Raw genomic sequence first — 13,758 nt, 5'->3', positions numbered from 1 at the left:
GCTACGCTGCCGCCCTCCACTCTAACCCCTATGCTGCCGCCCTACGCTCTAACCACTAGGCTACGCTGCCGCCCCTCCCTCTAACCACTAGGCTAACCACTAGGCTACGCTGCCGCCCCTACGCTCTAACCACTAGGCTGCCGCTGCCGCCCCTACACTCTAACCACTAGGCTACGCTGCCGCCCCTACACTCTAACCACTAGGCTATGCTGCCGCCCCTACGCTCTAACCACTAGGCTACGCTGCCGCCCCTACACTCTAACCACTAGGCTATGCTGCCGCCCCTACACTCTAACCACTAGGCTATGCTGCCGCCCATCCTGTGATATCAAAGGGATTCTGAATGTTTCAGCCGCCTCATTGGCCTAAATGTTTACTTTGAAGGAACTTTGCAACAACAAGAATTTCTCCTTTTGTGACAATTTTGTCTTGCTGTGGGAGCAACCAGCACTCTTTAAAAGAGACATGATTCACCCTAACCACAGGGGCTCCAGCAACATTGCCAACTGTTTTCGGCCCTGACGGCCTGGGTCTATTAGTGCTCCTGTCCTACTTGTCATAAATAGCAAGAGAGGACATGGAAATAATACAATCTCCCGAAGAAATGGTAGTATGGTCAATATAAGTTAAATTAATATACAAGTTAAATAATATATAAGTTAAATAAGTAAACAAAACTGGACTATGAAACATAAATAAATATAAATGATATTAAGGATATAAAACCTTAAATGAAATGTTATGCAAAAAAGGTCAACTCCGCTCCATCCTTCATTGAATCAGATGGGTCACTCATCATGAAACCCTCTGATATTGCCAACTAATTTAACACATTTGTCATTGGATAGATTAGCTAATTTACAACAACAAACTCTCAATCTTCCTTACCTAAATTATGAAAGACAGGCAATGTAATTTTGAATTCGGTAAAGTGAATGTGGAAGAGGCGAACAAAAAATATTATTGTCCATCAATAATGGCAAACCACCTGGTACTGAAACATGGATGGACATTACTGAGGAGGGTTTCAGACTATATCGCCACTCCTGTTTGCCATTTCTGTAATCTATGGAAAGCAAAAGTAGTTCCAGAAAGTAATGTTAACAAAGCTTTACTGGTTTAAACAGCCGACCGATCAGCTTTCTACCGACCCTTAGTAAACATTTGGAAATAATTGTGTTTGACCAGATACAATGCTATTTCACAGTAAACAAATTAACAACGGACTTTCAGCTTTCAACTTATAGGGAAGGAAATTCAACATTTCCGGCACTGACAAAAAAAGATTGATGATTGGCTGAAAGAAACTGATAATAAGATGATTGTGGGAGATGTTTTGTTAGAGTTCAGTGCAGCTCTTGACATTATCAATCATTGTCTGCTGCTGAAAAAAAACATACAAAGTGGGGAGAACAAATATTTGATACACTGCCGATTTTGCAGGTTTTCCTACTTACAAAGCATGTAGAGGTCTGTAATTTGTATCATAGGTACACTTCAACTGTGAAGGACGGAATCTAAAACAAAAATCCAGAAAATCACATTGTATGAATTTTAAGTAATTAATTTGCATTTTATTAAATAAAGAAAATAAATAAGTAATCCTAAATATAGAAAAAGCTAAAAGCATTGAAAAAAATATATGTATATTTAACTAGGCAAGTCAGTTAATAAAAACAAATTCTTATTTACAATGACCGCCTACCGGAAGGGAAACGTCCTCCTGCGTGGATGGGACAGGGATTAAAAATAAAAATAAATGAAATATAAATATAGAACAAAACACACATCACTACAAGAGAGACAACACAACACTACATAAAGAGAGACCTAAGACAAGAACATAGCATCACGTGACAACACAGCATGGTAGCAACACAACAAGACAAGAACATAGCATCACGTGACAACACAGCATGGTAGCAACACAACAAGACAAGAACATGGCAGCAGCACAAACCATGGTACAAACATTGTTGGGCACAGACCACACAGTAAAGGGCAGGAAGGTAGAGACAACAATACATCACACAAAGCAGCCACAACTGACAGTAAGAGTGTCCATGATTGAATCTTTGAATGAAGAGATTTAAATGAAGAGTATTTGTGACAAATCATTCACCAAAACCTAAACCTCAATGAGTGTTGCCAGGTGTGTGTAATGAGTGTTGCCAGGTGTATGTAATGAGTGTTGCCAGGTGTGTGTAATGAGTGTTGCAGGTGTGTGTAATGAGTGTTGCCAGGTGTGTGTAATGAGTGTTGCCAGGTGTGTGTAATGAGTGTTGCCAGGTGTGTGTAATGAGTGTTGCCAGGTGTGTGTAATGAGTGTTGCCAGGTGTGCGTAATGATGGGTTGCCAGGTGTGCGTAATTATGGGTTGCCAGATGTGCGTAATGATGGGTTGCCAGGCGTGCGTAATGATGGGTTGCCAGGTGTGCTTAAAGATGGGTTGCAAGGTGTGCTTAAAGATGGGTTGCAAGGTGTGCTTAATGATGGGTTGCCAGGTGTGCATAATGATGGGTGCCAGGTGTGCATAATGATGGGTTGCCAGGTGTGCATAATGATGGGTTGCCAGGTGTACATAATGATGAGTTGCAAGGTGTGCGTAATGATGGGTTGCCAGGACAGGTGGTTAGTAACCCGGTTGACGGGGAAGTTGACGGGGAACAAACATGAACAAAAACGTCACAAAATTTCAGCATAATGTTAGCACAACTTTTCCCAACGGCTTCGGCTGGGTAACATTTCGGACGCCTTTAAAGCTGGCAAGAGGTGGTTAGAATAGGACGGGAGGCCCTAAACAATCTATGTAAAGTCTGTCTAACTAATAGAGAGTCAGAGTCCCGAGTGTGGAAACAAATATAGTCAACAAAGCATGCAGGAGTCGTGAAGCGAATAGCAAAATAGCACAAGAAAGAAAAAAATAACGACTTGTCACTCAGTCGCTCGCCCCAACAGTGCCTGTGTGCTGGAGGCGATTTGAAAGCTGAGTTGAGAGGCGGGAGTGTGGTAGCCCTTTTCTTCAGGCCTTGTGAATACTGCTCTATCGTCATCAGTATTTCTGCCCGACCTCAGCCAGGTAAGTAATGACAAGCAGTAAAGGCCAGGGTGTTACAATTCCACTCTGCTGGGGCTGGGGTGCCTACCTGCCTGCCTGCCGGCCGGCCTGCCTGTCTGCTTGCTTGCTTGCCTGCCTAGGCTCTGCCTGGCTGCTGACGTCAGGCCTTCACACAGCACGAGGCAGCACACACACAGACATACGCATGCACACACAAGCTGACACACACACACACACACACACACACACACACACACACACACACACACACACACACACACACACACACACACACACACACACACACACACACACACACACACACACACACACACACACACACACACACACACAGCTCCCCTGGACATATGAAACTGTCGACCTAATGAGCCTCTCTGTTCTCTTCCCAGGGCTGCATATCACCTTTAGTATTCAGCTCCCAAATCACACCCTATTCCCTATATAGTGCTCTACTTTTGACCAGAACCCACAGGGCCTTGGTCAAATGTAGTGCACTACACTGAGTATACCAAACACCTCCCTAATATTGAGTTGCCCCCCCTCCCCTCCCCTCCCCTCCCCTCCCCTCCACCCTTATGCCCTCAGAACAGCCTCAATTTGTCAGGGCATGGACTCTACAAGGTGTCGAAGTATTCCACAGGGATGCTGGACCATGTTGACACAGTTGTGTGAAGTTGGCTGGATGTCCCTTTTGAGGTGGTAGACCATTGTTGATACACACAGGAAACTGAGTGTGAGAAAAGAAACCCCATGCTGCTGTTTGTAGTTCTTGACACAAACCGGTGCGCCTGGCACCTACTACCAAAAACACTTACCATTTTTTTGTCTTGCCCACTTTCTGCATGGCACACGTGTAACAACCCACGTCTCAAATGTCTCAAGGCAAATCCTTCTACCACCTGTCTCCTCTCCTTCATCTACACTGATTGAAGTGGGATCATAGCTTCAACTGGATTCACATGGTCTGTCTAATGTGTTGTATAGTCAGTGTATGATATAGTGTGCCAGTCGGGTACAGATTAAGCAGGTAGTTTAGTTACAGTACCCTATTGTACAAAACAAAATGCATTTTCACTAGACTCAGCCAGCCCTTCAGCTGCATTGCAAATCCTTATTTGGTTTGCCGGTGGAATTTGTAAAGGCACAATCGTTTCAGTTTCTGAACCCTTTTCTGTTGCGCTTCGGGGGTACATTTCTAACACCTATTTTCAGGAGCACTTAAGCCGTTTGTACACCAAAACAATTTGGGAAATGCTAAATCCAATAGAAAACAGGGGCAGTCTAAGACCAGAAATTGGCATTTTTAAGGCACTGGCCCATTTTATTTTCTATTCGTTGAGGAACTCATTATAAGCCAGATCATTTCTATGCAAAAAAAAAGAACAAGTTAAACAGGTTAAAACTGGACTAGGCCATCTGGCATATTGTTTTTTAAAATGGTTATTTATTTCACCTTTATTTAACCAGGTAGGCTGGTTGAGAACACCTTTATTTAACCAGGTAGGCTGGTTGAGAACACCTTTATTTAATCAGGTAGGCTAGTTGAGAACACCTTTATTTAACCAGGTAGGCTAGTTGAGGAACACCTTTATTTAACCAGGTAGGCTAGTTGAGAACACCTTTATTTAACCAGGTAGGCTAGTTGAGAACACCTTTATTTAACCAGGTAGGCTGGTTGAGAACACCTTTATTTAACCAGGTAGGCTGGTTGAGAACACCTTTATTTAACCAGGTAGGCTAGTTGAGAACACCTTTATTTAACCAGGTAGGCTAGTTGAGAACACCTTTAATTAACCAGGTAGGCTGGTTGAGAACACCTTTATTTAACCAGGTAGGCTGGTTGAGAACACCTTTATTTAACCAGGTAGGCTGGTTGAGAACACCTTTATTTAACCAGGTAGGCTGGTTGAGAACACCTTTATTTAACCAGGTAGGCTGGTTGAGAACAATATCTCATTTACAATTGTGACCTGGCCAAGATAAAGCCAAGATAAAGCAAAGCAGTTCGACACATACAACAACACAGAGTTACACATGGAAATAAACAAACATACAGTCAATAATACAGTAGAAAATCTATATACAGCATGTGGAAAGGTGGTAGGATAAGAGAGGAAAGGCAATACATTTGCCCGAAATGCCAGAAGGCCAGTCCACCACTGATAATAATATGATCTATTGTACTGCACTGATAAAACAGATGGTTAAATTAAACTGAGTCTCTGACTACACTGCGATTGGATTGAACAAAGGCAATCTCACAGTCAGCTTCACAACACCTGTATTCCACATACACATACCAGGTGTTGTAGTTTTCTATTTCCTCAGACGTAATTGGTTTTAAGGCCAACTAGCAAGACAAGAGGGGAAAAAAAACACAGCCAGTGGTCAAGAAAGACAAACAACCACGATGATGACAAAAAGTCAGATAATCAAACATGGTTTATATAGAAATGAACTTACACCAGCAATTAATTATTTTTTTTAAATGTACCATCGCCATGCAGCCATATTATAGCTTATTATTTCTGATGATTTCATTAATTTCAGACACAATCTGTATCCCAAAAAGCACTATGTGCCCTGGTTCAAAGTAGTGCACCATAAAGGGGATGGGGTGAACGTTTTGGACGCAACCTTGGATAAGCCACAGCTGATCCTCTTATAGCTACAGAGGTTAAGGAGAATCTAGATTGCCTTCAGCTAGCGAACAGACCAATTATAGCAACATCAGACTGTTCATGGCCTGGACATGGAATTTGAGATAAAACTGACACAAACAGCAATATGCCATATGTCTGAATGTCTCTATCGAGGTTAATAGCAAATGTAAGTTAATTTATTTTCCACTGTAGTTGAGGGAAATATGGTTATGCCGTTTACTGCTTTAAAAGTTGATAAACTTGCTTTAGCTTTAGTTAAGATACAATAAAATACCCTTTGAAAGATGTTGTTTACGTCCGATTCATCATTCTTAAGTCTTAGACCCATCTGTCTTTTAAACCAACCACACGTCAACGTGTGTGAGTCAGAAAGTAGTCCGCTAAATTCAGGGCAACAATGTTTTTGAGAACTGTAGCAACACAACACAAAACTATATCTTTCCAAATATCTGCGGTTGCAAAGATGATCTATGTAATGACCAAGGGACCCCCCCCCCACCCCAATAATCTATTATAGAAAGAACCCTGTGACATCACAGACCAATCAGGAATGCTCACGGCATGTCCAACAACTCCATTATCTCAGCCAATCAGGACTAGCCAGGATGGATCCTGTCTTTCTCCCTGTATAGCTCAGTGCTTTTTCCTTGGCTAAACTCATCATTTAAAAAATTGTATTCATATGTATTAATGACCCCATACAAGTTTGTAAATTAAGCAACATGTTCCAGAAGGCATTTCTGCAAAAAATACAAAAAAAGATAATGGCTCTACTGTGAAGTAGGAAGTCACGTCTATTGGCTTAGATCCTGTCACTAGGTCACATATAAAATCAAAGGTTCTGTCTAATTTTCCAAGTCGTGGGTTGGCACATTGGTGCAACTGATATTAAAGTGTGCAAGTAAATAGGCCATCTGCCACCGGGTAACTTGTCATCAGTGCTAAACTGAAAGTTATCCAATATGACTTAATTGGCTGGTTACCCAGACACAGTTTAAACCCTAGTCTTGGACAAAGAAACCCTTTCAATGGAGAATATTATGTTTTTTATTCCAGAACTAGACAAAGGCCCATTATTATTATAATAATGAATAAATAGGAAACAATCTGAAATCAACCTTACCTTTTCTGCAGACTGAGCTGTCCCAAAGAAGATGGGAATGAAGGCTAGCCAGACGATACAGGTGGTATACATCGTGAATCCAATGGGCTTGGCCTCGTTAAAGTTCTCCGGGACGCCCCGCGTCTTGATGGCGTACACCGTGCACGTGACCATGAGTAGGATGCTATAACCCAGCGAGCAGATAATCTGCAGATCCGTGATGTCACATTTCAACACTCCTCTAGCCTGGTCTGAGTTGAATGTCTTCTGTTCGTCGTAGTCGATGACGGTGTTCGGGGGATCCACACCGAACCAGACGAACACACCCAGTAGCTGAGCGGAAATTAGGGAAGAGGTGATGGCCAGCTGAGAGGTCGGGCTGATCAGCCTGGGTGCCGTCACAGACGTCTTACCTTCTTCGAAGATTCGGTAGATCCGGTTGGTTTTGGTGAGTAACGCGGCGTAGCTGATGCACATGCCCAGACCCAGGAAGATCCGGCGGAACGAGCATATGGCGATGTCGGGCTTGGCGATCATGACGAAGGTGATGATGTAACAGAGGAAGATCCCAGTGAGGAGGACATAGCTCAGTTCACGGCCCGATGCACGGACAATGGGTGTGTCGTTGTAGCGGATGAAGGTTGCCATGACGAAGATGGTGGCGATGATACCCAGCATGGCGAGGAAGACGGGGATCACTGCCCAAGGGGAATGCCACTCCAGCTTCACGATGGGGATGGGCTGACATGCCGTCCTTTTAATAGATTGATTGATTTATTAAGTTTAATTTAATTTGACAATTTAGAAAATACACATACAGACGACAAGACGTCAAGCAGTATTGTACTGTAAAACTTTGTTTTATAATACTACTGTATCAAGGAGAGCATAAAAACGTTATAGAATTATCTAGGGTTGAACAGTTCCTGAAACTTTCCCAATATTCCCAGGTCTTCCAGAAATCCCTGGGAATTTTGGGAACGTTTGTGTAATTTTGGCAAGTCTTAAAGTTATGTCTACAGTGCTCCTGTCTGTCACCTGTTGGGGTTGGGCATCATGCTGTAGGAGCACAGCTTGCAGGATGTTTCATCATACTGGTACTGGTAGCCATCACAGGGTTCACAGTGCCAGCAACACGGCATGCCTTTCACTGCCTTCTTCCTCTGTCCTGTCTTGCAGGGCTGACTGCACACAGAGCTGGGGATCTCTGTCTGTCCGTCCGGCCACTGCATATCCTCGATCTGGAACACAGGATGGATGTGGATTCGACAGGAGTAGAACAATGACAATTTCTTTCTTTTTAAGAACAAATATTTTATATTTGATTTTATCCAGTCGGATTTGAGATGACATAACCCCACAATGCCGTGTAACATTTATGTTTTACTGACACATTTTTAAGACAAAAATAAACAATCCAATATCCTGCACTAGGAAGTAGCAGGCACAGCAAGAAGCCCTGGAGTGACTGCTGTGATTTCACAGTGCAGTGGACTCACAATGCAGTGGACCCTTAATCCCTCCCCCACCCCTACAGCACTGGTTAGATGTCAATGTCATCACTCAGCATGTCACTCAGAGCAAATATGGATATTCTCAACTTCCTCCAAGAGAGGCAGAAAAGCGAGCAGGTTGAGCAGGATGAGCAGGTTAAGCAGGTTGAACAGGATGAGCAGGTTAAGCAGGTTGAACAGGATGAGCAGGTTAAGCAGGTTGAACAGGATGAGCAGGTTAAGCAGGTTGAACAGGATGAGCAGGTTAAGCAGGTTGAACAGGATGAGCAGGTTAAGCAGGTTGAGCAGGTTAAGCAGATTGTACAGGATGAGCAGGTTAAGCAGGTTGAACAGGTTAAGCAGGTTGAACAGGATGAGCAGGTTAAGCAGGACTAGCAGGTTAAGCAGGTTGAGCAGGATGAGCAGGTTAAGCAGGTTAAGCAGGTTGAACAGGATGATCAGGTTAAGCAGGTTAAGCAGGTTGAACAGGATAAGCAGGTTAAACAGGTTAAACAGGTTGAGCAGGTTAAGCAGGTTAAGCAGGTTGAGCAGGTTTCCGCAAGTCGCAAAGAAAACAGGTGCTTCCTCCACTATTCTACCACCATAGAGTACCACAGTATGAGTCATAATACCAGAGTGCCAAGTCGAGGTCCCAAAAGGTTTCTTAACAGCTTCTAACCCCAAGCCAAAAAGACTCCTGAACAGCTAATCAAATGGCTGCCCAGACAATTCGCATCCCCCCCCAAACCTTTCCTGCCTCTTTTACGCTAATGCTTCCCTCTGGTTATTATCTATGCATAGTCACTTAAACTCTACCTGCATGTACATATTACCTCAATTACCTCGACTAACCTGTGTCCCCTCACATACCCTCATATGTACATAGCCTCGCTACTGTTATTTTACTGCTGCTCTTTAAAAATTTGTCTTAAATGTTGTACTTGTTTATTTTTACATGTATTATTTTTTTAACTGCATTGTTGGTTAATGGCTTGTCATTTCACTGTAAGGTCTACCTACACATGTGACAAAAACAATTTGATTTGATTAAATACCCCCAAAAACCTAGCAGTCAAACAAGGAAATGGTTCCAATAGTTTTATAGAGCCCCACAGTGGAGGTGTCATAATACCCATAAAACCTAGCAGTCAAACAGGGAAATGGTTCCAATAGTTTTATAGAGCCCCACAGTGGAGGTGTCATAATACCCACACAACCTAGCAGTCAAACAGGGAAATGGTTCCAATAGTTTTATAGAGCCCCACAGTGGAGGTGTCATAATACCCACACAACCTAGCAGTCAAACAGGGAAATGGTTCCAATAGTTTTATAGAGCCCCACAGTGGAGGTGTCATAATACCCACACAACCTAGCAGGCAAACAAGGAAATGGTTCCAATAGTTTTATAGAGCCCCACAGTGGAGGTGTTATAATACCCATAACACCTAGCGGTCAAACAGGGAAATGGTTCCAATAGTTTTATAGAGCCCCACAGTGGAGGTGTCATAATACTGCCCCCACACAACCTAGCAGTCAAACAAGGAAATGGTTCCAATAGTTTTATAGAGCCCCAGAGTGGAGGTGTCATAATACCCACACAACCTAGCAGTCAAACAAGGAAATGGTTCCAATAGTTTTATAGAGCCCCAGAGTGGAGGTGTCATAATACCCACACAACCTAGCAGTCAAACAAGGAAATGGTTCCAATAGTTTTATAGAGCCCCACAGTGGAGGTGTCATAATACCCACACAACCTAGCAGTCTAACACAGTGACAATAAATGATAAACAGATAACAAAAAATGATTTAGTCCAATCAATGTCATCTGAATACGATGTGGCTGTCCATGGTCCTGGTGTGGGTTCGTGCAAGTAGAACAACATGTTGACTCAGAAGAGAGAAAAGCCAATGCCATCCCTTTCACTAAATGGTTTATGACTCTTATTTTTTTCTTGTCCTAGGCTGCCTGGCTAAATCGCTTATTCGCTAGCCAAACCTCCTTTCATGGGTAACGGTGCACCAGGCAAGCAAGTTAACATTACCCTATAACGTTACTACATCTAGCTACATGAATGAACTTCCATCCCCCCAGGTCAGGGGCACAATATATTTTTATAAATGTATCATTATTTTTGTAACATTTATTTAAGCTATGGTTGAATCAGAATCACCGTTTATAATCATTGGCCAGTATGAAAAATGTAATAAGACCACAGGAGACTGAAAAGATTTGTCATGGGTCCTCAGATCGTCAAAGGGTTCTACAGCTGCACCATCGAGAGCATCCTGACTGGTTGCATCACTGCCTGGTATGGCAACTGCTCAGCCTCCGACCGCAAGGCACTACAGAGGGTAGTGCGTACGGCCCAGTACATCACTGGGGCCAAGCTTCCTGCCATCCAGGACCTCTATACCAGGCGGTGTCAGAGGAAGACCCAAAAAATTGTCAAAGACTCCAGCCACCCCAGTCATAGACTGTTCTCTCTGATACTGCACGGCAAGCGGTACCGGAGCGCCAAGTCTAGGCCCAAGAGGCTTCTAAACAGCTTCTACCCCGAAGACTCTTGAACATCTAATGAAATGGCTACCCAGACTATTTGCCTTGTACCCCTCTTTTACACCGCTGATACTCTCTGTTGTTATCATCTATGCATAGTCACTTTAATAACTCTACCTACATGTACATATTACCTCAACTAACCGGTGCCCCCACACATTGACTCTGTTCCGGTTGCCCCCTGTATATAGTCTCACTATTGTTATTTTACTGCTGCTCTTTAATTACTTGTTACTTTAATTTCTAATTCTTATCTGTATTTTTTTTAAACTGCATTGTTGGTTAGGGGCTCGTAATTGAACATTTCACTGTAAGGTGAAATACCTGTTGTATTCAGCAGTTCACTGTTGTATTCGGCGCATGTGACTAATACAATTTTATTTGATTGTCACGTTCTGTTATTTTATTCTTTGTTTTAGTATGGGCGTGAGTTGGGGTGGGCAGTCTGTTGGTTTTTCTATGTTGATTTTTGGGTTCGGCCTAGTATGGTTCTCAGAGGCAGGTGTCGTTAGTTGACTCTGATTGAGAATCATACTTAGGTAGCCTGGGTTTCACTGTTGGTTTGTGACTGTTTGTTTCTGTGTGAGTGTTTGGGCCACATGGTACTGTTTGTCTCTGTATGAGTGTTTTGGCCACATGGTACTGTTTGTCTCTGTGTGAGTGTTTTGGCCACATGGTACTGTTTGTCTCTGTGTGAGTGTTTGGGCCACATGGTACTGTTTGTCTCTGTGTGAGTGTTTTGGCCACATGGTACTGTTTGTCTCTGTATGAGTGTTTTGGCCACATGGTACTGTTTGTCTCTGTATGAGTGTTTGGGCCACATGGTACTGTTTGTTTCTGTGTGAGTGTTTTGGCCACACGGTACTGTTTCGGTTTTGAAAATTCCTGTTGTTTATGGTTTTCTGTTTGTGTTCTGAGTGTTTGAATTAAAAATCCTCATGTACTGTTTGTTTCTTGACCACATGGTACTGCGCTGTTGAGTGTTTGGGCCACACGACTGTTTGTCCTGTATGAGTGTTTCCTCTGTTTGTTTCTGTGTGAGTGTTTGGGCCACACGGTACGGTTTTGAAAATTCATGTTTTTATCTTCTGTTTAGTGTTCTGAGTTTGAATTAAAAAGCGATCCTTACTCCTCCTCAGACGAAGAGGAGTAAAGCCGTTACCGATTTAAAGTCCAAAACCCCCATCTCCATCCACGACTAATTTAGTAAAGGGACAATGTTAGCTAGCTAGCCAGCCACTGGTGGACAACGACACAATGAGATGCAACAATTCAAGTTTTCTGTAAATGACGTTTGGCTTCTAATGTGATGTGATTGGTGCGAAGACAAATCCAAACTGGCTTCCCACTGTACTTTTTTTTTTTGGTTGGCCAGGACCATTCACAGCTATTATTTTCTATGTGTTTTATCAAGAGAGGCCAAATGCTCGCTGGCTTCCTTCTGCTACGGGCAGCAACAATGTCATACTCTCTTTTTTTTTTGGACACTTGGATACTTCCTCTGGTGAGATACATTCAGCTTCCTGCAAATTGCAGGACATTTATGAAAAACAGAGAGACGAAATATTTTGCATCTCTGTTTTTCATGTTATCTATTTTCTTGGTGACTTCCCCTCGGCAGCCATGTGTGGAAGTGTGGCTTCCCTAGACATCCAGGAACACACAACACTGATGGTTAGGGACATTTTGTCTTTTCAAAATATTGCATGACACATATTTTTTTAAATGCAGTCTACTAGTCAGGCTGGCCAGTGCCCATAATCCTTAGTTTCCATCCCTGGTTAGGAGTAAAACAATCCAAAATAACAGTTTAGAACTGAATTTATATATTGTTCATGAACAAAGTTCTCGTAAATCATTACTCTGCATTGGCATCACAGTTTTAGCCTATCCACACATTATTTCCTAACTGGCTAACTGCAAACAACTTTATCCAAGTTAATACATTTTAAATGTCTTAACTTATCCTTTTTCTGATGATGTTCATGATTGTCAAGGGATATTTTTACATTGTTAGCTTCATTAACCAATGGACAAAATGATAGATTTCAAATTTATGGACTGATATCAAGGAGTATGAAAGGGATGATTGAGTGTTATATCTATATATCTTTAATCTTTCACAATAAGTGGTGATAAAAACAAACAATAACATGGCTCTATTTTATTCCAGCAGTATTTCATCGAAATGTAAATTAATAAAACAATCACTCTAGACCATAATGATTGGTTGAGCAAGTGGATATATTCTCTCTGGGTGATGTGAATCAAGAATATTCCCTCAGAAGGGATAAGGAGAGATGCTGACATGCAGTGCCTTCAGAACGTATTCATAGCCTTGTCTTTTACCAATTTTTTTTTCTTTTCTTCACATTCTCAAACATTCCATTTATATTTTCCAATGGGGCTACATTTGGGTGAGATGTTTTTCTTACGTGAGTAGCCTCGTTTCACTGCCAAAAATAAATTAAACCATCGAGTGTTCAGCGAAAAAATAACACAATGTCAAATACAGGAAGCCTAGTCAAATAATTATCATCCAATCACATTAACCAGGTAGCCTAGTCAAGTAATTATCATCCAATCACATTAACCAGGTAGCCTAGTCAAATAATTATCATCCAATCACATTAACCGTTACACTCTCACGGGAATTCCACTAACGGTCCGTATGTAGCCAAACGTAGCTGCTGCTCATGTTGGTTTCTGTACTGATGGTGCAAAAGCCATGACAGGGAGACATAGTGGAGTGGTAACGTGTGTGCAAGCAGTTGCTCCCAACAATACCTGGGTACACTGCAGCATCCACCGAGAGGCTCTTGCTGCCAAGGGAATGCCTGACAGCATGAAAGACATTTTGGACAC

At 42.4% G+C, this 13,758-nt stretch overlaps 1 protein-coding gene across 1 annotated transcript in view; it reads right to left on the bottom strand.

Moving 5' to 3' along the window:
* The window catches only part of LOC118389598 (metabotropic glutamate receptor 7-like), a 410,239-nt gene that overhangs the window by 58,675 nt on the left and 337,806 nt on the right, over nucleotides 1-13,758 (bottom strand). The window contains exons 7-8 of the mRNA XM_052528607.1: nucleotides 7,882-8,084; nucleotides 6,865-7,597 (exon numbers count right to left, since the gene is read on the bottom strand). Coding sequence (XP_052384567.1) covers nucleotides 6,865-7,597; nucleotides 7,882-8,084 — 936 coding nt within the window. The remainder of the gene's footprint in view (nucleotides 1-6,864; nucleotides 7,598-7,881; nucleotides 8,085-13,758) is intronic.

Source organism: Oncorhynchus keta, chromosome 10, assembly GCF_023373465.1.
Source record: "Oncorhynchus keta strain PuntledgeMale-10-30-2019 chromosome 10, Oket_V2, whole genome shotgun sequence".
Classification (NCBI taxonomy): Eukaryota; Metazoa; Chordata; class Actinopteri; order Salmoniformes; family Salmonidae; genus Oncorhynchus; species Oncorhynchus keta.
This window is presented reverse-complemented; position numbering and strand designations above follow the sequence as displayed.